Source organism: Microtus oregoni, unplaced genomic scaffold (assembly GCF_018167655.1).
Source record: "Microtus oregoni isolate MIOR12 unplaced genomic scaffold, Mior012 000009F_ref0000495, whole genome shotgun sequence".
NCBI lineage: Eukaryota > Metazoa > Chordata > Mammalia > Rodentia > Cricetidae > Microtus > Microtus oregoni.
The window spans coordinates 52,197,486-52,223,556 of record NW_024543068.1 but is presented as its reverse complement, the minus strand read 5'-3'; the positions used below and the strand labels follow the sequence as shown (position 1 = coordinate 52,223,556).

Sequence of the window (26,071 nt, the reverse complement as noted above, 5' to 3'; positions counted from 1 at the left end):
TGCCAGAGGAACCAGCTCATGTGGGCAGTGTCATCTCTGAGCTGGTAATCCTAGGTTCTATAATAAAGAAGGCTGAGCAAGCCACGGAGAACATGCCAGCAAGAAGCAGCCCTCTGCATCAGTCCTGCCTCCAGTTTATGGCCCTGTTGGTGTTAGTGCCCTGACTTCATTCCCTGATGGACTGTGATATGTAAGTTGAAACCAAATAAACCCATTTCTTCCCATCCTGGCGCTGTAATACAGGAGAGCTGGCCCTTTCTGGTACTGGTGGCATGGGAATGAGCCAACCTCGAGAGTGTGAGAGTTGGCTCCAATGGCATGAGCACAGGAGAACCAGGCTGGTATAGGAGGTCCGTCTGTCTATGTTTTGCTTTCATTGGCTGAATAAAAAAAAAAACCGCCTTGGCTTTTTGATAGGGCAGAACTTAGATAGGTGGAGTAGCCGGAACTAAATGCTGGGAAGAAGGACAGAAAGACAGATGCCATGTATCTCCTGCCTTAGACAGATGTAGGTTAGAATCTTGCTGGTAAGCCACAATCACGTGGTGATACACAGATGTAATAGAAATTGGTTAATAAGATGTGAGAGCCAATGAGAGGCTAGACATAATGGGCCAGGGAGCGATTTAATTAATATAATAATTAAATACCATAAGCAAGAAAGCTGGCCTCACTTAGAACCATACCAATGACTGATTACAATGAACAGATGCAAGTAAAGCTGTTTGGGCAGAAGGTTAGAGTGAGTGGGTGATACACGACACACTGCAGCTTCCATGGTGAGATGCTTTTTTAAAATTTTCATTTCTATTTTTTTATTTTATCATTTTTATTTTTGGTTTTCTTTTCAGGGGAGGTTGCAAGGATGGAGGAGGATATGGAAGAATGAGGAGATAAGTGGGATTGGGGTGCATGTCATGAAATGCACAAAGAATAGAAGTGTAAATAAAAGAACAGACTGGAGGGATCACTCTGGAACTTACCTGCAAGCTTCCTCCATAAGGGCTAGCTCTCATAATATCTGAAGGCTCTATATAAGCTGCAAAGGGGGTAAAACAATGGATGGCTCAACCCCTCTGTAATATCTACAAAGATCAGCAGGGCAAGAAATTCTCAAGGGTGCAGCTATGACATTTATATTTCAGGAGCAACCAACAGTTACCTAATTATACTTAATGCCCTTACAATAGGAAGAAAGCCATGTCTAGTACTATAAACCATCTCTGCATTGCAGCTGAGATCATGGACTATAGAAGAAAACCTATTCTGGCTCTTTTCTTTTTTTGTTTATATTTATTGAGCTCTATATTTTCTTCTGCTCCCCTCTCTGCCTTCCTCCTACTGCTTCAACCCTTCCCCAAGGTCTCCATGCTCCCAATTTACTCAGGAGATCTTTCTTAAGCGGGACAACTTCTAACTGCATTCTAAATGCTTACTTTTATTCCCACGGGTCAGTAGTTCTCACTCATCATCAAAGCGGCATGTTTTTTTTTTTCCTCCCCTTTGGAGCAGATAGAGAATATTCCAGAAATTTGCAAGTAGTTAAAATGAAGAGAAAATCTGACCTTCAAGTTTCTAGTCTCAATAGACAGATCAACAATGCAACTACTACTGCACCTAATGGCTCAGAAATGCTACGAACAAGAAAATAAAAGGACTGTAAAAGTCAAAAGATCAGAATGTCTGTTGTGAGAATGTGTCTTCTGTATATGAGAGGGTGCTGAGGAATATTACTGGAAGGTGTGTTACTTTTGTTTATGTTGCATTTGTTTAACTCTGTGAAGCTGTGTTACTCTGCCTTTCTAAAACACCTGATGGTCTAATAAAGCACTGAGTGGGCAAGAGGGAAGCAGAAATAGGCAGAGAGTGACTGGCAGGCAGAAAGCATAAATATGAGGAGAAATCTGGGAAGAAGATCTAGAATTAGGGAATGAGAGAGGAAGAAGGAGGACATCAGGGGCCAGCCACCCAGTCACCCAGCTACACCGCCAGATACAGAATAATAAGGGAAAAAATGGTATTCTGGCATAGAGAAAGATAAAAGCCCCAAGGCCAAAGATAGATGGGATAATTTAAGAAAGCTGACAGGAAACAAGCCAAGCTAAGGATGGGCAGTCTTAACTAAGAATCAGTCTCCATGCGTGATTTCTTTGGGGGCTGGGAGGTGGACTTCCCCAAAAGCCTAAAAAGTAAAAACAACCAATTATAAGAGGCAAATTTCACTTATGAAATCTCAAACATATGGAAACCTAAATAAGACATATACAAAAAGAACACCAGTTGTCATGCCAATGTGGATGGGGAAGGCCCTACTCATAGTTACAAAGCTACAGGAAAAGAGTGGCTAAGAGAAGGAGGATTAGCCTTTTAGAGTGACACCTCCCTAATAGGTAATCCTTTTCAGGTGGGCAGCTCTAAGTCCATACACGTTGGAGCAACTAAGCAGATCTTTAAGGTTATACAAATATTTGCATCTATATGGGGGTATATATGTAATAATAATTAAAAAGAAGCCATGAATTTAAGAGCAGGGCACGGGAGATGTTAAAGGAGAGCATGAATGGAGATGATGTAAATACAGCACTAATAGGAAATAATCAAGAGTTTAAGTTTAAAAAAAGATAAATTTAAAAGGCATCTGCTGAAGTTTCTAAAAGTTTCTCCCGGTCATTTCATGATTGGGCAGGAGTATCTGTGAGCACTAGGGCCAGACACGGTGCTCATTTTGTGGGCATTAGTAGACATTCATTCTATGTGACATATGGAAAAGCATTGATTAACTGCACCCTCACCAGTTTCAAGCACAAGCAAGTCTTTTCTAAACATTTTTCCCAAATACAGACAATAGTTACTTCAGCAGAGGTAGATGTTCATGTCCATAAACCTAGGTAGGCAAGCAGGGTCTACACTGAGTCTGGCATTATGCAGCATAGCTCTTCGGAGGGGTTTCCACTTGTTTGGGAAGCAGTAATTCTGTAGGAAGTTACAATAGAAAGTATTACAGGTCAAGCAAGCTACCAAAAGTTAATTTGCTGCTGACCACTTCAGATTCTGCAATTTTCACAAGCATTCAAAGATTAAGATTGAGATTAAGGTTAATCTCACAAAAGCATCTGCAGTATCTAGTATTTCTCAACTGGTTTTGTAAAGACAATCGCTCTCTTTGTAGAGCATCTCATGTGCTATTCCAGAAATGCACTTGAGATCTTTTGACATTCTCTTACACTACACTGTGAATTTGGATTAATTCCAGCAATGATTCAAGATCAATCCTATAAAGAGAGAGTTAGACACGTTCTGACGCTGACATGCATGCAGCATTTTAAATTGTCCCTCTAACACTCGACTACTGTTAAAACATTGAGACGCATCAATTTGATGGGATTGTAAAGAAATAACTTTGGAAACACTGTTTGTTTTTCATGTCCTGACCTCGAGTGTATGCCATAAATTTCTTTAAAGTTCATCTTCTACCTGATCTGTTTCTACTATGTCAAGGAAAGGATTGGGCCAAAAGTAATAAAATCTGATCTGAGAAAATAGGGAGAGTGATTAAGGCTTCCTGTGCTGTTCTATTATTACAAAGAGTGTTAATTCTTGGAGACAGGGAGCTGTTAGGGACAACACTAACTGGACTCTCTAAAAATAACATCAAAATATACAGGAGCGCAGTAGTAGGAGAGATGACTATCTTCAGATGATGGCAGTCATATGCCACAAAGCTACGCAGTCCATTACACCAGGAAGAGAAAGAAAACATTGAATATCTGCCAACACATACGTAGTTTTCAGAAGCATGAGACTCAGTGGAACTCTCATATTAGTGGGAACGTTGAAACACATTCTCTGTGAAAAGGATTATTGTCACTTCTTAATACTGAAGCAAGTTTACTACACTTTAATGAAATACAAGTTGAATATTTTTTCAATTACTTCTACAAGTTTATTTTTTGTGAAGTTGTATTTCATGATATTAGTATTTGATCTGTAAACAATTTCCATAAAAATAAAATTAATGTTACAACCCAAGTTTTTAGATTAAAATTAGAATCATTTTATTCATGTGGGCATAATTAAAGTTGCTGCACACAAAATCATCTTTGGCCTGTAGCTATCCTGTCAGTTTTTCCTATGCTGCTCTTAGCTAATTCTTTTATTTTGATTTTTGAACTTGAGACTTATCTTTGTGACCAACTCCATCTAGGTGTATGCAACAGCTCACATCGCAGCCGAGTGTCCTCTTCTCAGCAGAATATCTTTCCTCTGATGGATTCAGCCAAAATCTTCAGCTGTTTCCTTTCACTGTTTCCACCAGTCTGGGCAGCTCCGTGACGGTTATGGACCCAGACAGAGCCTTCTAACTTCACTCTACAGCATCCTCCTGAGAGAACGTCACCCACGAGTCCCGGGGACTCTTTTTTGCTCCCCAAATTCAGCTCTACTATATTCACAGAAAAAAACAAGACTGATAGTTTTAACACTGAGTTAGACTGTGTGATCTTTGTTTTTAAACTTCCACTCTTTTCTGGTTCCATGACTTAGGGTAAGGGTAGCGGTTAAGAAAATAAGTCCAGGACAATTACACATTACAAATTACACATCACACATCATCACACATTACACATCATACATATAGGCTCTAATATCAGCAGCTAGAAAAATACTTTTAAAAGAATCTTTAATGTAAGAAGCTCTTTTAAGTATGTATGCCATTGTAATGCACCTAGTGCACTTATGACAACACTCTACAAAACTGTGTTCTATATTTTTATGATTCCTACTGGAAATATACTTTAAGATAACAATATCAGAAGAGATCTCTAGTCCAATCCTTAGAAGCTCGTTCTAAAGACTAAAGACGATGGTGTCGAGGGGGCCACAGGGCCTCTGCATGTCTGTTTTTCCTCATTTGAAGAGGCAGGACCTGAAGATGCAGTGGCACCAAGAGAAAACAAATGCTTCTATTTTGGAATCCACCCTTGTATCCTGTTATTAACCACAGTAGCAAGGGCTTAGACCCTAAACTGCTTCTCCAGAGTACAGATTACTCTCTGTGCAGTGGAGGATGAAGCCTGTAGTCAGGATGATGCAAAGACTAGGCCAAGGCTCACCTCATTCGTTGATCTAATTACCTCAGGTTCATTCTTCCCTCTTTTCTCACTGCCCATGGGGAGTGCCCATGGGGCTAGTCCCTGGAGACTTCTTACCTGCACTCCTGTCTCCGCTGCCTATTGACTCTGCCTAAAATAAATTGCAAGAAAATTCAAGTATATTTTTCTTTCCTTTTTCTACCTTGAATATTGTTTCTGGCATAATTGGGTCTGTTCAGGGATCATATGTCATAAGCTAACATTAAGTGAGTTTTTATTCCCACATTTTCTGGTTTGTTCCCTTCTTGACACCTAAAGGGATCCCCTTGAGTTTAACTGGTGAAGTATCAGCCTTTATGTGGATGAAGCTATCTCAGGATCTGGGGTTCTGAACGAATTAAAAAGGGACAGCCTAAACTGTAATACTTCCTTCCTAAATTGCTTTTCTCACAAGAAAAGGAATGTCAGGTTCCACACAATATTCCTTCCAGTACACCATGATAACCATATCTGCTGACGTCTATTTTGACAAGTTCCATACTTTTCAGGAAAGATCTATACTTTCCGCGTCAATGCAGTCCAGGAAGTGCCCTCCAGTCCTCCAAAAGAGTACAGGGTGTTTAGCTCAGTATGCCAGCTCCAGGTGAGGTCTCCTGACAACCCCTGAGAGTTTGCTTAGGGAGTCCCTTTAAAGACAAGAAGGCTTGAGAAATTGTCAATAGGTAAGTTTCCACTAAGCAGATTATGCGATAAACCTAGTGGCTCTGGACTGGTTTGCAAAACATTCAGAAGTTCCCATGACAGAGTCAAAACATGGAGGCAGAAATACACAGCTTCTCCAGTTTAGGGGCATCAACTGACTGTCAGACTCCCTGTCTCTTCAAAGACAGGAGTCAGAGAAGAAGCAACAAATTCAAAGACGTGCTGTTTAGGAAAAAAACATATTTTTTTCCTGTAATCTGATTTTTGGACTCCACTCTGTGAGAGTGCCCTTTCCCCTGTGTATATAAACCTGGTTTATCTGCTTTCCCTTTCATTTCCCAGATACAACTGGACGAGTTTTATTTATTTGTTTTTCTTTTTTGTTGTTGACAGGTTACTTACATGCTCTAGGCAAACTGCACTGTATGCTTGTTTTTCTGGGTTCTCCTTCTCTCGGGACATTCTGCTTCCTGTGAGTCAGCCAGTGAACTCTGAACTTACTCTTGTCGCCTTCAGTGTCTGCATACAAACTGCTGTTGGCCGACCTCCCTGTGGAGCTCCGTGCCTTGCTTTGCTCTGACAAGGCTCGCTCTGTGCTGCCCAGCTCCTCTTCTTTGTTCAGTCTTGGGTTTCTACCACAAATATCTCCAGCTAGCGATCAGACGGACAGAAATGAAGAGCCCAGGAGACCAAGACAATGTTTCAGTTTCCCAGGGTTTTCGAGTGATGTTTTACATGATGAAACCCAGTGAAACCACCTTCCAAACTGTCGAAGAGGTGCCTGATTACGTTAAAAAGGTGAGGCTGTCTTGAAAGAGCTTCTCTTGCTTTTTTTTTTTGTAACATAAACTCAACAGATCCTGGAGATTCATTCAATTTCCTACTTGAAATTATTACAGTATCGTAAAATTTCAATTTCTTATAGTCATGAAACAAAAGTTCAATTTTCTAGAGAATTCAATTTGTCTACAATCTCTACATCTTTGTCTGTAAATCCCCTGTGCATCACTTTAGAATATGAGAAAAAATTCAAAGTTTTTCTGGGCATGGAAACTATTGGAAAGAAGTATTAAATAGTTATACTACATCAGTAAGCACTGTAACAATTTTGTTTTAAAATGTTTAACTTATCCACTGCCTCCAGCAAGGTATTTCCTCTTTATATGGTAGAGTACTTCTGCAGAAGGAAGGATGCACAGCCTGGCTCAGTATAATTCCAACTTCCTAAGTTTGAACTTGAAGCATTTTAAAAAAAAAAAAAAAAAAAAAAAACATTTCAAGCCTTTGTGGCATTTTTCACTCCTGTTGCTTGGCTATGATTGGAAGTGGAAATATTCAGAATTAGAGTCTGAGCATTGATGTTCCCAACCCTGTGAAAGTTGTTTCTACAACAAGGCCTAGTGCAGAATCAGGGAAAACATGACATCACAGAGCGTACTCCTGGGAGTTCAAACTTCACACTCATTATCTGTTTCCAAATGACTGAAGTCCATATTGCTTTTGAGATTTGATATCGCCATGTTTATCCAGTGAAGAAAAATGTGCCACTCCTGTCTTCAACAATTATTACTGTGCAAATTATATATAGTCCAATATACGTTGTTCAGTAGTTGAATACTCATTATTACAAAGCACAGAATCAAAGCTGAATGGCTAAAACTTTCTTTTATTGATTTTACTGAGGTATACATTTTCTTCTGCTCCCTTCCCATCCTCTCTCTCCCTTTCTACCATCTCCCATGGTCCCCATACCCCAAATTTACTCAGGAGATCTTGTCTTTTTCTACTTCCCATGTAGATTAGATTCATGTATGTCCCTTTTAGGATACTGATTATTGTCTAGGTTTTCTGGGATTGTGAATTGTAGGCTGGTTTTGAATGACTGAAATTTTGATGGTGATGCAACTACAGGAGATTAGCTTGTTTGCTAAGAGTCTTGGTTTTTCTTCCTACTACTTTCATGTTACCTTCAAAAGTAGTTCCAGAAAGTCCAATTTTTAAAATCTCTAATTGAGGGTATTTTTAAGGAGTTCTCTTAGAGTGCGTCTGGCTTGTTCATGGGCAGAAAATCGACTCTTACAGGTTTATCTAATTTTAAATGTAATTCCTTTAACTCGGAACATTCCTTTCCTGATTTTAATTATTCTCCTGGCATAATAGTGATGGTTATATTTATGTTTTTATTTCATTTGCAAACTGCATGGTATGTTTTTAACATATCTTTAGTGTATATCTAAAATAAGTAAATTTCCCTGCTCATTGGTTTGGAAATAACCTGTAGTATGAATTTAGATCATCTCCTACTGTTGTACCCCTTCTTTACAAAATATCAGAGGACTGATCAGAAAATGTGGAAAATTTCAAAGAAAACAGAATAGCATCTCTTCCCTTGAATCTCCATTCTAGGCAACTCCATTTTTCATCTCCTTGATTCTGCTTGAACTAATCCTCAGCTGGTTTCTCAAGGGAAAGCCACCAGGTCGCCTGGATGATTTTCTAACATCCATGTCAGCTGGTGTTGTCTCTCGACTTCCAAGGTGAGTCACGGTTTAGAACAATGAAAGACAATCCACCATTCTGAAAGTGTAAAGCAGAGGAGACATCATGTGGACACTGCACATTTTTCTATAAATACTTAAAGAATTCAGGATCTGTCATTCTTGGAAATTTTCTATTTTTTTGCAGCACTCACATTTCACGTTTAATTTTAATAGAGAATGCTAAACTTTGCTAGTGTTAATTACTCAGTTTCCCTGATACCTTCTTATAGTTTGTACCCAAAGTGACTCCTTCACCTGCCTTAATATAGACCTTGCTCTGCATTTTTATCCAGGTCACTGCTAGAATTATTTTTTGTCCCGGCCACATTTTACACAGATCTCTCCCCATTCTGTCCTGTCATGAGCCACATTTTGAGGTGACTAATGTTGCTGTCCACCAATGACAGGTTTGAACTTTCCAGGGTAAGAACGGGAGGGTTAGAAATGTCAGGTAGGAGGAACAGAGACACGAAAGAAACATAGATACAGGACAGTACACGGTGGGAAAGTCAATGCATGCTGAATACTGAATTTGCCCACATTAAATTTTATATGCTTTTATACCCCAATGCAAAGAGAGGGGGAAAGAAGGTAAAAAAATGTTTTAACATGACACAAAGGACAAGGAGAACAGTTACTTGCCTCAATACTTGAGACACCAAGCCATTATTTTCTGAGTAAGGCATTTTGATGTTTTGGTCAGGGTATGCAGTTAATATACCAAGTATCCTATAGACAGTCACTCCCTATCCATGTCAAACCTCCTGTTTTCAAATGAAGGAGAAGGAATAGGCTTGAATTATCTGACCTTTGGTCAGGGTACAGTGGATCATCTTAATGTTCAAAACACCAAGTAATGACACCCTAGGTCAGGGTGTGTGACCACACCTGTTGTCAACAACTTTGAAAGAGAAAAAATAAATTCAAATTCACTGCCAGGGTAACAGGCTCACATCTGTGTGCTCCCACACTAGGCCTCAGATGTTTCTCAATAAAGATCATGTAATTATGTGAACCATTACAAATCTCTCTTAGTTTTGTCTCGTCTGTCCCAATGGTAGCCAAATGCTTCAATTATAGAGACCAAGGGAAACCCTTTCCTATTTCCATATTTCCCTGGACATGAAGTCAAGTTTTATTCCTGAAACTCACAAGGTTTAGTTTATCAGTTTTTTTTTTGTCTGTCATCTTTATCTTTTCATGACACCTCTCTGATGCACTTTGTTAGGATAATCTGTTTCCCAAACCTGATTTGGGCACCTCTGCTCCATGCGTTGACTCTTGCAATCACTCCAGAGACAGTAATCCCAGGGTTGGAGGATCTCCTCGTGTTTGCCCCCCTGAACCTTTATGCACTTTGAAATCAAGAGTTTATGTCATATCAGAGTTTTAGTTCATACTCGTGGAATGATGTCTGGCACATATCAAGTACTCTAAAATAATATATTTTTAGTGCCATGCTAATGATAAAACTGGACAAATAATACGTCAAACAATCAATAAATTACCTACATTATATAGTGAATTATGAGGTATAGGAGGAAAACCCAGCAGATAGACAAAGGTACCTCCTGTGTATGAGGACTAAAGAAAGTGCTTCAGAAGCAGGGACCATGAGAAAAGTTCCCTAGGAAGATTAGCTTTGAACTGGGGAAGAGTGTGTTTAGTACAGTCTCCCACCCCTGCTTCGACTAATGTTTGTGGAGCTTCCCTCCTGATCAGAGCTCATTGCTTTGGAATGTTTCTTGGAACCACACAGTGGGAAATCAAGGTGGATTTTAAAAAATGACATTAAAACTGAGATACGTCTGAGAAAAGGTGCAATAACTTGATATAATTTCATAATTGGTTTAGGTAAAAGGTAAATGTTAAAAATACACATCAATGTGTTACTCTGAGTAAACTGGGTCTTAGGTTTACAGTCATAAAATACTGAGTTGAGTAATTGCAGATGTGGTAACACACTGATGTCAGACATAATAGAAGATTATTCCTCTGAGGAAGCCTCAGATTGCCTAAATACCAATTCAAATTATTGATGAATTTCTTTATTGTGTGGTTTTTTGTATCAGAAATGAGCACGAGTCCCTTCCATATGTATACTCTCACATACATAGATTTAGGTATAGATTTCTTTATTGAAGATAATTCAGTTGGTTTCCATAGCTCATTGTGAGAATATAATGCACTAAGAGTTCTTGGAAATCAGTTGATCTTTCGACTGTGAAAATTATCTAATAACTGAGAAGTATAGCCCGTGGAGGTGCAAATCCAGGTCGTGTATTGTGCTGCCTGAGAAAGAACACTTCTGTACTTATTGTTTTGTCTTGTTATTCAAGAAGTTCGAGGGACATTGCATTGAATTAATCCTTTGGCTTTTTTTGTTTTCCTTTTTTAAGTTTGATTTTGGTTTCACGTAAAGAAACACTGTCCACTTCTGACACCGAGCGCCCGGAAACACACACTTTATTCTCACGGCAGCATTTCTTCTAGCAATATGACTCATGATGCTCCCAAGTTAGAACAACAAACCAAGATTCCCACTATAACCTTTTATACAATCATGTCTCGAACAGCAGAGATCCACATGCACAGTGCGCACGCGCACACACACACACACACACACACACACACACACACACCTGATTGGGAATGGAATGGAAATGGAGGTGAGTGGTGAAAAGAGTTAGTATAAAGGAAGAGGAGAGAGAGAGAGAGAGAGAGAGAGAGAGAGAGAGAGAAGAGGGAAGAGACTGAGCTAGAAGCAGATAGTCAAAATGTCAAAACGGAGTTCTTCAGGAATACAAAGTGAAGCCCTGTTCCCTCACCCATTATTTTAAAGACTCCTTAAGTTAAAAAAAGTCTTCCAGACCTTTGAATTCTGGTTCTCTCTGACAAAAGGTACAACATTACTAACTTGGACTTTGACAGTGTTCTGCTGCTATATTTTTAATTAATGTTTAATTTAAATATAATAATTCTATTTGTAATTTTAACAAAAATTGCTGGTCTTTGTTTCTTTTCTTCTTATGGGTTTTAAAAAAATACTAAATTATAAAATAATGCAAGATTTCCAGATACATTTTTGAAATGTTTCTTAGTCTTCAATGAGGATAATGTGAAATATCCCATCAAAGAAAACAACCTGAAAGTTACACTTAAATCTATTTTCTTTTATTTCACTACTATTTTAAAATGAAAGTATAAACAAAAAGAAAGCTGTTTCTCTACATTCGCTCTACTCTGTGTCCTCAGAGAAAAGAAGGAAAAAGAAGAAAGAGAGACAGAAAGAAAGAGAGAGAGAGAGAGAGAGAGAGAGAGGAAAAAGGAAGGGAGAAAGAAAATTTTTGAAGAGCAACTTGACATCAAGCTCAACCAGGATCTCACTTGAAGTGATATCATTCAAACGACTCCCGTGCAAATCATTAGCAGCTGAGGGTTAGACTTAATGCGGTGGGTCCTTGGCTCTCCAAGGAATCCAGTTCATTTTCAGTACTAGCAACAGGGATTTGCCCCATCCTTAGTGGATGTAATTGCAAGGAAGAGAATGCTATACCATTAGTTACTCTGCCAGCAGAGAACTGCGCTTCAGATAATACTTCTAGATGGCGCCTAACAAAATAGAGAAAGTAATGAGCCCCTCGTTCCAGTTCTGCATTCTTGCAATAGAAACGGTGTCTGGAGACTTGGAGGAAAAACAATTTTATTTGACTATCCTGGTAATATAATTACATACAATTTTAAATCTCTTTAAAAGTAATACATTGCTGACTGTATCCACAGTCACTAACAAGAAGCAGTTATTTTTCTGTCAATTATTTGAGTATGTAACTATAAAATTAAACTTGACTGAATGAAATGTGTGCCATGTCTATTTTTTCAAAGCATAATTTTCAAAACACTGTACTACTGACTTATACATTAATGAGTGAAAAATAATCACATCTCCCCTGCTCGCTTAAGCAGAACTCGAATTCCACTCCTTCAGTAGAAGTCCAGGACCTCGATTTTTTCCATCCTACCCAAGTTACTGTTTCCATAAACTGCACCCTCCCAAGAGAGGCTTCACTGCTGATAGAAATATCCATAGTATATTCGTTCTGAAGAGGTTCATTTATTCTGTTGAAACGGCAGATGATAAATCAAATTGCAGTAGGCTCAAGAGATAATTAAAAAAAGTAAATTTTCAAATAAGTTCAGATAAAATAAATAGCTCCACTATTATTATTTAGGAAGCATGGCCAGCTTTAACTATGGTGCTAGTTCTGTAATATTCAGCCATAGGTACGTGGAAGCTATGCCTGCAATGGAATTTTCCATTTCTGATGGAAATAAAAAAGTAGGTCAGTTTATAAAAAAGTTAGAAGGAGGAAATTAATTTTTTTGAAATATTTTCAAGTCCTTAGGGTGGGGTTAGGAAATAAAGAAAAATCTGTGACTTCAATGACATTGCCTTCTTCTGTGAATATAGTTCCATGGGTTCCCAGGCAGAACTCACACACTTCTTAATACAGCGGCATTCCTAACGAATGTAGCAAATACATTTATGGTTTAAAGGGTGCTTTAGAGAAGTGAGGTGATGGTTTTATAAATGTCGTGCACTTTTGCAGTGAGAAGTGGCAGGAAACGCTATGACCATTTATAGAAAGCAGAAGTTCTTTCCTTTATCTTGTTACTGAGATTCTGAAAAGTCAGTGTTCCACTAGATGGAGCAAAAGTGGCAGGAGCTCTCAGACAGACAGTCGAGTTCTGAGCTCAGTTATGAGAGGTTTTGAGATAAACATAGAGTCAAATTCTCTGAAAAAAATAAATTTCTCAGAAAAAAAATTTAAGCTTCACACTCAGATATATGTTAAGTACAAGAGTGTGTGCATGTGTGTGTGTGTGCATGTATGTGTGCGTGTGTGTGCGTGTGTGTGTGCGTGTGTGTGTGCGTGTGCACATGTGTGTGCGTGTGTGTGCGTGTGCCCATGTGTGTGCATGTGCCCATGTGTGTGCGTGTGTGTGCGTGTGTGTGTGTGCGTGTGCCCATGTGTGTGTGTGTGTGTGCGCGCGTGTGTGTGTGTGTGCCCATGTGTGTGCGTGTGTGTGCGTGTGTTGTGCTGCACTGTACTTTAGAAGTTGAGGACAAGCTGTGTAAATTACTTCACTCTTTACACACTGATCCAAATTTTGTCATGTGTTCCTAACCTTAAAATGTCACCGTCTGAAGAGAGTGAACAAAAAAGTCTTGAGCAGTAAACGAAAGCCATCGTGCAGACCTCTGCACAGCAGGTACTCTTGTCTCTTGATACTTAGGTCATTTCCTTGATCTCACATCCGCATTCTATGTAAGGCCTGGTGTTTCTTACCACTCCATCTCCACCTGATCAAGCGAGGCCCCTACATCTAAGCCTCTAAGTTATGTATGTCTCTTCCCACCGAAAGGGATTTATAGAGTTCAAGTTAAAATTCCAGAATGCAGAGTCATACTCCAGGGCTTTGGGGATGGGGGTGGAGGAACTGGGAACAGAAAAAGGAAGGAGCTCTGGTTTATGATTCCGGATCTGGTGGGAACAGTTTTGCAAACGTAGGTGCTATTTCCTGCCATCAAGGGTTTTCCAGAATTTGATAATCTTTTCCCAGCTGTATCGCCTGAGCAAATCATTTTAGTTGTGGGCACTGAATTCTTTCACATGTCTAGTGGAGCAGGGTCATGATCCTCTTGCTGAGAGAAAGCGGGAATAGCACTCCACACCACTCTGTCGGCTTACCTTGAAGAGAGTTTAGCCTCTCGCCAAAGTGAGAAGAGGGGAAAGGTCTAACACAGTGTACGAAGCACATTTATCTCCATTTGTGTCAACCCTAATAATCCACATGGCAGAGGAAGAGACAGATGTCTGTTCAATCCCCAACACCCATGCTGGAAATAAGAAGCACTTGAATTCAGGCAGCCAGCTCTCTGGGTTTTAGAAATCAAAGTTTTACAGCACCACATTGCTTGAGATCCAGACAGTGTCTTAATCTTGTTTCATTTGCCCATGACAAAAAAGCTAGCATAAATTTTAAGAACATACCGAACTCATGAAGCCCTTGTGAGCCAGGTTATAATAGTCCATGTTCAACAATGCGCCCTTGGGCCCTGTGCTACACCACAGACAGAGAGCTCCCAGTATGGAGTTAACACATGACTGATAAATACGTAGTTAAATCCAATTTGATACCTTGTAACAAAGCTTGTCTAACAATCATTAGAATATGATAAATGTCTGTTGAATTGTGTTTGCTTTAATGTTTCTCTCTAGTTGCTTTAAGGCAGTGGTTAGCAGCTTGGGACACAATTATTCGCTCATCAGGAAACGTTTGGCTATGCCTGGACACATATTTGGTTGTTAGAGAAGTGGGAGCGGTGGTACTGCTGAATCTGAAGAGACAGCAGGGTGTTTTCTACAGTTTAATTGGAACTTGGACATCTTTCCTAACAGAGTCATCTGGCCCAAAGTAGCAGCAGTATCATGGTTAAAATCTCTCAGTTAGAGAAGTTAATAACTTGGACCATAAAAAATCCTGACTTTGTTCAACACTTTAACCTAAAAGGGAACTTTATACAATTGATACCCTATTATCAGAAATTAGAGACAGATTTTTAGTTTTATATCTTAATTTAAGCTTTGTTCTGAACGGCCTCCAATAAAAAGATCACCCCTGCCTACATTTCAAGAGTGGCACTATTAGTAGGGCAGTGGTGGCAGACGCCTTTTAATCCTTGTACCCTGGAGGCAGAGGCAGGCGGATCTCTGTGAGTCTGAGGCCAGCCTGGTCTACAGAGTGAGTTCCAGGACAGGCTCCAAAGCTACACAGTGAACCCTGTCTCTAAAATCAAAAAAACAAACAAATAAAAAGGAGTGTCACTATTGGAATGTCCCAGTCTAAACATGTAAGCTACTGCCCAAGCTGAGCACCTTTAAATTAAAACCTGTTTTAAACCCTTTCTTGGTAACATTTAGAAAATAGGTTGTATACTTCCAATTCTTCATGCCTCTGAAGTGCTGTAGGAATCCATGAACCACGGCCCATGGCCTGTTTTACCCAATGTGGAGCTGCATATGGATATGTTTAGATATCCCAGACTGATAGAGAGCAGTAGGTTTCTACTTGTCTCAAATCAGCCACTCTTGGGCATCTGGGCAGTCCTAGGAGGCTGCTCACCTGCAAAGGCCTGACCTCAGGAGCATTGCCCTAAGAACAGGAAGTACGGAAGGCCTGCCAGGCAGCCAGGCCGGAAGTTCTAATGAATCTAGAACACACCGCAGGTTGGTACTGGTGTGAGAATAAAAGCTGTGACTGTGTTAGGATTAAAGTCTCCGTCTCAGCAGCAAGGCTTCCAGCCATGCCATGCCAAATTGATTCTTAAGATGTGCTGATTGTTGCCCTTCTCAAAGTGACAAGCAAAGGATTTTACGAGCTGTGTATAATAATGCTGCATTGAATTAGCCCAGTATTTTACTATATATCACTTTTAAATATGTGATTCATAATTAAATATGCGATTACCCAAAAATAAAATAAAAAATCTTTCACGCTTTTTTCAATTTCACCTCACATCACAATATTTAAATATTTCTCATAATTTTGTGAAACAGGCTTGCTGCTTGCTCATAACTACATATTTGGAATGATCAACTCTTCTCATATTTTAATAACAAATATAGAATAAATTTGTTCTATATTTATATTTCTATAGTAAATATAGTCAAGTTTATAAGAATGTTAAATAATTTTCTTGATTATGATCTTAAGTTTTGTCAGAGATAATTAAAAGTTAAATATATTATATTAAATTAAATAGGGTTTTGAAAGGTTTGAAACAAAAATTTACAGAAACTTGATAAAATATGTAGAAATACAGATTTTATTTTCTAGACTTGAAGAAGATTTTATTCCGTTTGCATTTTTATTTACATGTATGTGTGTGTGTGCTTGCAAGCTTATAACATAAATGTGTGCATGGTGCCTCCAGAGGCCAGAAGAGGGTTTCAGGTTCCCTCAAGCTGGAATATTACAGAAGGTTGTATGCCACCTGATGTCAGTGCTATGAACTGAATTTAGGTCCTTTGCAAGAGCAGCAAGTGTTCTCAACCTCTTAACCATCTCTCTGGCTGTTTTTACTTATTTAATTTGTTTACTTTGAATAGATTTATATGCCTCATTTCTGGTAAGAAATGATTTCCTTATATTCTGAAAGTCCCTCCCCATTTGACTTACCAAAGATGTGTAAAGTGTAAACACCACAGTAACAGTTGGATTTGTGCAGGCGGGATAAGAAAGGAGAAGACAGAAAAGAGTGGGAGTCACTCTAGACTAGGGCAGATTTTACGGATGGTCATATTTAATGACAGCAAGCGGCTTTCCGGCTCCTTAGGAAACATTCCGTGTATAGTTTTCAAATTTCCAGCCTCCTATTGTCAGCCATCCTTGCTGTGTTCTTCATTAAATCTTAGCAATGACAATAGCAGGAATTAAGGTGCAGTTTAGTAAGATTTATTGTGTATGAAATGTTCCATAAAAAGCATTTTTAAGAGACACAGAAAGAGAAGAGTCTCCCAATTTTCTTGAAATGCAAGAGTGCAAATAACTGGTGCCCACATCCTAGGAACCAAATATATATATCAAGGGTAGGGAGCCCAGACACAGAGACACAGCAAGAAGAGGCACAGCGGGATGGTGACAGACACCATTTTTACATATGCATATATTCATACTCAACCTCGTCTAGACCGTATTAGCATGATCACGGATACAGAATATGTTATAGCCATCGCTGTGGATTTTATTTTCCAGTCTGTTCTTCAAAAGCCTTGAAGTGACCAGCTATATTTATATCTGGGAGAACTACAGACTTTTCGATTTGCCTTGGGATTCTCAGTGGACATGGTATTTAACCTTCCTAGGAGTTGACTTTGGCTACTACTGGTTCCACCGCATGGCCCACGGTAAGTTACAAATGATGCATTTTGTCAGTGATGATGAAGCGTGTTTAGTACATAAGAGGCATTTGGTAAATATTTGCTTGATGAATAAACAAATCAATAGAAAAATATTTCTTGTAACATGTAAAGATTGCTAATGGCTTAAACTTTGAAATTTCAGCATATGCAATCTGAAGCCATTAAAAATAAAATTATTGCAGATACATTTTCCTTATGATTATAATTATAATACCTTTAGAAAATGATAGCTTAAGCATTGCTTTTTAATGGGGTTCCATCCATTGTTAAACTGCAGGCAATTACGCACAGTATCAGACTTCGCATCCCAATCATCACGGGTCATTCTGGAGAGTTCTAAGACAGCTTAAAATTCTAGGGAACATCTGCCATCAGAGCCAGCAGGATTCAATTTCTTGGCAATGCTTCCACATTACAAATGAAAATGCAATCAGCTAAGCACTGACCATACCGCACTTCAACGTTGCCATAGTTTCACAGAATTTCTCATCTCATGCAAAGCTTTCTCTCCGCGCTGGTTCACTGAATTTGCATTGGGGTTTTATAACTACACCTTCCAAAAAAATGTTTTGTTATGGAAAAAACAAAATGGAAAAAGCGGGAAAGGGTTGTGTTTGTGCTTCTATCGGGATAGGTGAGCGTGAAGGATTGCACAGAAACACAGAGCCCGTGGGTTCCTGGGAGCGACAATACATGGCAAAGTTCTGAAGGCGCTAATGTTTTAGAAAAGCAAGTGACGTACACCACTGAAGATTCCAGGGGCTGTTTGGGCTGAGGGGCCAGGAAGGAAGAAAGCAAGGAAAAGGAAAAACCTGGGATAATAATAATACTAAGTAGGTGGGAAATGGAAATAAGAGACTTGAGAGCAGGGTGAATAATTGCGTAATGCCGAGCAGTGCAGTAGACCAAACATCCTTCCTCAACCTACATGATGGGAGTAGGAGGAACATGGATGGCTCAGTGCTGTCCCTAAGGCTCCTGAGCCGTGTGTGTGTGTGTGTGTGTGTGTGTGTGTGTGTGTGTGCGCGCGCGCGCGCGTGTGTACTGAACTATATATATGTCAAGTATGTATGTATGTGACGTAAATATTAGCATTCTAAATTCATGTATTAACCAAACTATGAGTATACATTAATTGGAACATTTTAAGAAAGTATGCAAGTTAAAAATATGTATTATGAGGAATAACCAAGATCTTTAAAAATAGTCAGCTCCTGACATACAAATGTAAAAGGATACCCTCAAATCAAACATGGTTAAGAATAAAAATGCAGTAAACTGTTTGTATTTTAATGCAATAGTTATAATTTAATAATAACAATTTAATAGTTTTCCTAATAGAGCAAGCATATTGATCACTATTGTAAAAAGACTTGGAGTCATTCATTTTCAGAAACCTTCTGATATCACACTGTTCTATACAGATGTTCTTAATTGAGAAATCTGTGAAATGACTTAACCTTTGAAGCTGAACAAAAGAAGCAAAATATTATCAAATATAAAACATTTTCAATATGTTTATTGTGAATACCTTTAGTTACGAGTGACAACATTTTTAAAAAGTTACTAAAATGTGGAATCAAGGCACCTTGAAAGTATGCTTCCTATTACAAAAACTTTAGCTGATTCTACTGGAAGAGGAAGGCATTAAAGAAATTGAAAGCCTTCTGGAAAAGCGTTCAAAACCCTCAGGCTATGGAACCTAATCACAAGTTCAAAGACTTGTGGTTTGTAATGGAAAGCTAGTAGGAAAAAATAAATTATGTAGTTAAATGTGCCAACCATCAATGTGATAGCTGATTTTAGAATTTATACACAAATATTAGTAAAAATATTTAAATAGCTTTAGGGATCTAGAAATATACATAAATAAGAAAATCTTACAATATAAAAACTGTAATTCCAAACTGAATAGTTAGTTATTCAAACTAATTTAAGTGAAAAAATTTCAATAATTTCAAAAATCAAATGCCATTTTAAAATACAGAAAGCAAATAAAAAAAGCTGATTTTTTTTCTGGTTACTATGGAGTTAGTATCCTTTCAGTATTCTTGATAAAAATATATTTCATGTGTATAATATGCTAAATATGACGAAACAAAAATTATATGTGACATTTTGTTGTCATATCATTTAGATTATTTCTTTACTAAGCCAAATCATTGCTGATGTTCGACTCACTGTGATTGCCATTTTCTTGTCTCATTTGTGGGTAGTGTTTTGTTATTTAGAGGACAGAGCTGTTTTAATCTCAAAGCGTTGACTTTCTTTCTCTGTGTCAGAACTTATTTTGACACTGTACCGGGTTTTACATTATCTTTCCCTACGTAGCAACACCAACAAGAATAATTGTTCACATCTAGTATAAAATGAATGTTGCCAAAGCACCCCCATAGCTTTCTTGATGATTTTAGAAAGGAATTCAGAATGTTAAAATTAAATAATTCTTAAATTAAAAATAGCTCTCTGCGTCTCTACTCTGTTAGGCAATGGTACCGTGTTTGTGCTTTGCACTCTGCACCACACTACTAGTGAAGAAACAAGATTTCTCTGGAGTGCTGGCCAGGGCCCTATGATCTCAGTGACGCAGCCTAGGAGTCTTGCTTGTTTTTTTTTTTTTTTTTTTTTTTCCTGCCAGTTCAAGAACTAAAAGGAAAATTTGCTAGTGCTTTAGATAGCAGTGGAGAATCCCAAAGAATGCAAACAGACCTTGGCATTCAGCAGTTGGAGAAAGGCAGGCCTGAAGAAGGCACACAGAGAAAGAGGCCCAATGCAAAGCAGAGAGGGTACTCAGCAGTCCCCAAATCCAGTCTCCTCTGGGTCTGCAGCACTGAAAGTCTCTTCCTGGTGTTGCTTGCCTAAATTAGGGTTGGCCAGTTTGGAGAAAGACAGTAAAGTTTATTGACCCCCCCCCAACTGTTATGTAACAGGTTCAGATCAGGTCTTGATCTTGTTCAGTCAGCTCATCACCAGAGGCATGGTGATGGCAGAAAAGGCTCTACAAAGCCTCCATTTCCCCAACATCCTAGGATTCACACTCGCAGAAAGGTTTTGTTACGTGATCAAATGTCACCTTGTAAGAGAAGCCTTCCTGATCACTGTATAAATATTGTCAAGACCCACAGTGACATCACTTTCAAGTGATGTGGGACGTTACAGAGTGGCGCAGGGTACATTATTACAGTTGTAGATTTATTTTTAGAGTGAATATAGAAAATATGGTGTGTGGCTTAGTGGATTGGAAACTTTTGACATCAATTTGCAATGAATTTAAAATTTATGTTACCAACATTGCACACACAATTTCATGAATCTATGCTTCTTGTGCCTACATGATACACTTACATTTCTTTTTTTATTTTAGTAGGTTTTATTTCTCTTTCATATCTATGTCTTAACCTCAATATATCCACAGAAAAAATGAGTCTTTCTGATCTCACCATAAACACATGGGCAGCAGAACCTGTTCTCAGAGGGTACCGTAGGTTTGCACTTGTCTGGTATGAAAACGCCAGTTGCATTTCAGATGAATAGCTGTGAGCAGGAGTGAATGCAATTATAATATGTTTGCTTTGTGTAGAGAGTCTCAATTCAATTTATATAATTTAAAATTTTCTTTATTTGCTCAAACTCATCCATGCTCTTTTTTCTTAAAATATGTTGTGTTTAGAAATCAGTAATTTAAAAATATTGAAAGATTTTGGGGTTAAGTGTATTGGTACTTGTTTATTCTGACTGCTTTTTGGGTTTCTTCTGCTTCCTTTTCAACTTAATTATTAATTTGTCCAAATGCATTTCTAATTTAGAGATTAGAATTCCTTTCCAGAATCAAGAAAATTACTTGAAAAACGCGTTGAAAAAATGAATTTCTTCTTCCTTCTGTCACAGTAAAGGGTAATTTGACTATCTTTTTCATCTCACACATATTAGTATTTCTTCAAAAACTCAGTGTTGTGTGGTAGGCATTTGAAGCATGCATATAGTCTCTTACTTTCTTTATAGTCTCAGGTATTGATAAGAAAAATTCCAGAAGCTGACCTTAAATGCTAGCTCCGAGCTTTTAGCTGTTTGACACATCTCAAAAGACACACGCTCTGTGATATGCCTTAAGCTACAAGGGAAACACAGAGAGCAGTCCACAGATGAGCAGCCAGTGTAGAAGTGGAGTTAAAGACACAGGGAATCCCACTCCAGCAGTACTCCAGTTCACTAGGAGGGAACTTTCTTTTTCCTTAGAGATATAGAGAAATAGTTGGGGAACCAGTCTTAGGCAGACGTTGGTGGTCTCTACCATAGTGATGACGTTGCATAGGAACTGACGCTAAGAATCTCAAAGACAGCACATAGCTGAGTGACTAGGAAGGAGACAACAAAGAAGATCACAGAGGTGTGTGAGGTGTTTGTGTGGAGGGAGCGATGACTCAATCATATTGACGGCAAAGATTTCAAATTAAAAAAAATAAAAATTAAAATTAAATGGGCTGGCATTTAATTGAACTTAAAACAGAAATGGCTATTTTGGCCAATCAATCACAGTTGGCCCTTTGACTAAAAAAGTGCTATAAGAAAAACTGAGAAAAGGGATAAATGCAATTTGATGAAGAAAAAAGATGGATGAATAGGTAATGAGAATGGAGATAAATAAAGGTAGGCTTGATGTAAAGAAGTTCATGTACACAGAAGAATCAGGAGTGCCTTGGGCAACAGAGCAACTTTGATATTAAACATCTGGCATACTCTAGAGTCTCTGTGGTATTTCAGAGTGTATAGAATCTAGACAGTCTCACCAGAAGGAATTTAGAGAAATATGGATGCTAGGCATCCCCATTGCTTGTCAGAAAAGGGATAACACTAAAATCAACGTAAGTTGAGAACTTATTCAACCATATGTCGCATGTCATTTATTTACTTCCAAGTTTTTTATAAGAAAGTAAAAATGAGGGAGAATAAATAAACTTTAAAGTGTGAACTAAAAGGAAGATGTGATTGTGGGCACAGATGCCTGGGAAAAGACCTTACACTGCTCGTCCCAGGTCTGTGGAGCATGACCATTTCCTTAGGCTCAATAAAAAAATAGTAAAATCTTCTCCAAATGCAACTTATACTATTTCAACATCTTTTTAGTTGACTTTGATAATGTGGCTACATTTATTTAAGTTCCCAATTATTTTGGTAGACTACAAAACAAAAATTTGTGGATTTAGTTAAGACAAAATTATTTGACGATTTATGATTAAGCAATAGATAAAATAGACGGTTGTCTCCACACAGTCCTGTACTCAGAGTGTAGTCAGATAAACGTTAGACTATGGCACTTGCTAGCTGATTGCTTTATGTGCTAGCTGTGTGATATAATTGCTTATGAAAAATTTAAAATTATAATTTATGGTCTATAAGCAGTACCACTTAGATGGAGGCTTCTACATGTAGGAGTTGTACTTAGTTAAAGTTTTTGCTGTTACAAACTAGTCAGTTATTTTCAAGTGTAAACAAAACTAATTAATACTAATCATTGGAAATTCTTGACAGGTCAGATAAGAAGCAATTTAGCTCTATGGTTTAATTCACAATAGTGTATATCTAAGATTACAGATAACTAAGAGATACATGAAGACATGCTTCTTGGGTTTTTGGCTGATAGCAAGTAGATAGATACACAGATAGATGTTCAGTAAATAGATGATAGATAGAACATAAAAAGGTAATGGGGAGATAGATAAATTTTAGATGATAGATCTTTCTATAATTGAATAACTTCAAAGTTTGTTAAAATGTAACTATATCCCCAGATCTTACAAAAGGATTTTCCACTATTAAAACTTTTTGCAAAAAATAAATCTTCTATCTAATATATTAACCGATCTCAGCTTCTTCTTTTACTACCTCAACTAATTCAGCTATAATTTTATGAATAATTTAATTAGATCAAATCAATGTTTAACAATAGGACTCTATAAATTAAGTTACTTTTATTTTGTTTATCCATAAGTGTCTGCATGTAGGTATTGCATCACCTGTGTACCTGATAAAGTCAGAGGCCAGAGATGGGCATCAGATCCTATAGAATGTGAGTCACAGGTGTTATGAGCCACCGTGTGTGGCTGGGAACCAAAATCAGATCCTCTGCAAGAGTAGCAAGCACTCTTAACTGCTGAGCTATCTCTCCAGCCCCTCCCAATGGGGTTTTAAAAGCTCTTTTGTGGCTTTCACTTGATTCTGTCACCCTACTGCAAAAAAGTTTTTATTGCAGTGTGTGTGTGTGTGTGTTTGTGTGTGTGTGTGTGTATGTGTATATATATATATATATATATATATATATATATATATATCCACACGAAATTCATCTGATAGCACAGCTTAAGTGTGACAATTTAGCATTTCCCTTTTGTTTATTTGTACATCTGCTCTCTAACTCTGAAAGTCTTAGCTTGCATTAACATCAACATATTCAATTATAATGATATACAACTAAAAACTTTAAAATAATAGTATCTCTCAGAAAGGATAATGACGGAAGTTTAGCATTCCTTTTCAGTCTTGCTAGTCTGTTTTAGCATATCCACCAGTCACAATCAGAATTGTTCAAATGTTAAACGAACTCTGCTATGTTCCGTAACAATAGCAACCACCTATGTAGCTAAATCCACTTGTTCCTCTTGATATTTATATATATATAATTTAAAAGCATTTAGTTCGCCATTACATCATATATGTTAAATGATTCCTTATTCCTAACAAATATATATGTAAATAAACACCACTGAGTTGATTCTTGGATTCATTATTATCTCTTGTTTTGATGCATTAAAATATTTATGAGGTAGTAGTTCTAAGATCCATTCTCTTTGTTAGTAAAATGTTCTAAATTCTTGCTTCCATTATCTGACTTAATGCTTTTTGAGGTAAATTTAGGTGTGTATTTTAATTTACATTTTTCTGAATGAGTTGAAAATGTTATAAAATGTGACATCTTTATATTTGAAGCTGCATGTCTCTCTGATTCAATCTACCTACTTTCTGTATTTAAATTGCATTTCTTTTCTGTTTAAAAAATGATGCCTGTTTTATAAGTTCACAGAGGGTCTGTGCACGAGCCTTCCTGTGAAGCTTCCCTTCACCCTGTGCAAACTGACATTCCTACACCCCATACCCTTCATCCTCCCTGCTGGCTTTCTCTGCAGCTAAGGAATTCAGACTGCTTATTTTTGTATTTGATGATATCCTGGGGGCAAAGGTAAAAAAAAAAAAGAGTTTATAAAATCTGGACAGAAAAAGGATGTAACTTTTTCCGTTCTGCCCTTTGAAATAGCTGACAGATTCTGGATATACAGAGGGAAATGATGAGTTCAGCCACATGTCCAGATGTGTGCTCAACAGATGTGTAGGGTTATGTTTTAAAAAAGACATGTCCTACAGTACCTGCGTCTGTAGCCAGGAAGTTGTAAATAGTAAATACAGAACTCAGCTATCAAATGTAATCTGACTTAACAAGATTTTTCAAAGTAACAGACAATTTTTAATCTCTCATCCTACTAACTGTGAATTAAAAATCAGTAAATTTATAAAAATTGCTCTAAAGTTGATTGTAAACTGAATTAAATTAAACGGAAACTTAGACACTGAAAACTCTCCCTGTATTATCTTTAGCAAATGAATGAACATTCTTTGCCATAATTTCTGATAAACCTTATTATCTATAGCCAGGGATTTCTTTCATATTGTTGCTCTTCTTTAAAATGTGTAACGTTTATTATTATAATTTAAAGAGTATAAAAATATTTTGTCTTATTTCTGAAAAATATTGTTGGTTGCCATAAAATGTACTATGTATATACATTCATTTTCTATAATATGTTATTTAAACGTATGTAGCAATGTCTGAATTGATTTATTAGCATACAAACTCAAAATTATTGTAGTGGAGACAGTACAATATTGTTATTAACTGTATTTGCCATTCTGTATAATAATTGCTGAACCTATTCTCTTTGTGTAACCAGAAATTTTATGTAATTTGATCAATTTTCCTGAAATTGACCTCAGCCTTAGTAATAACCGTTCTACTCTGTGCTGTGCAAGCCGCTTTTCTCACAAGACGAACAGTCTTTGCTGGATAATTTCAGAAATTCTTAAAAATTGCTCAAAACAGCATAGAAGAAAAATAACAAATATCTCCATTGTTTAGAAGTTGTTCAGAACAGCATCATTGTATCAAAGTATACTTGTTAGTTATTTTAAGAATGAATAAGAATAGAATTCTTAAATGCAAAACAAGACAAAGGCTGGACATTGTCCTACAGACTTATTACCCTACCGTTCAGGAGGTTGAGGCAAGAGGATCATGGATTCCAAGCCAGTTGAGGCTACATACTAAGACTCTATGCAAAAAAGCAAACAAGCAAGCAAACAAACAAACTAAAACCCTCCATGAGGAAGTTACTGAACATGGCAAAAGCGTATTCCAGCTCGAGATAGAGTCAGTGTTCTGAAATTCATGTACGTGCTGCAGAACATTCTCTTATGTTCTACTTGGTTACCATGCCGTGCATGCTTCTTGGAAGCTAAAACATTGGTCCATGGAACTGACAAAAAAGCACATCCTAATCCCTGGGATGTGAAAGGGCTCTGGGATGTGAAAGGGCTCTGGGATGTGAAAGGGCTCTGGGATGTGAAAGGGCTCTGGGATGTGAAAGGGCTCTGGGATGTGAAAGGGCTCTGGGATTTGAAAGGGCTCTGGGATTTTAAAGGGCTC

The 26,071-nt window shown here is 37.8% G+C and overlaps 1 protein-coding gene across 1 annotated transcript in view; it reads left to right on the top strand.

Moving 5' to 3' along the window:
* Positions 1 to 6,285: 6,285 nt before the first annotated feature.
* The window catches only part of Agmo (alkylglycerol monooxygenase), a 251,709-nt gene continuing 231,923 nt past the window's right edge, over positions 6,286 to 26,071 (top strand). Inside the window, exons 1-3 of the mRNA XM_041658448.1 lie at positions 6,286 to 6,590; positions 8,199 to 8,329; positions 17,153 to 17,304. Coding sequence (XP_041514382.1) covers positions 6,465 to 6,590; positions 8,199 to 8,329; positions 17,153 to 17,304 — 409 coding nt within the window. The 5' untranslated portion in view covers positions 6,286 to 6,464. The remainder of the gene's footprint in view (positions 6,591 to 8,198; positions 8,330 to 17,152; positions 17,305 to 26,071) is intronic.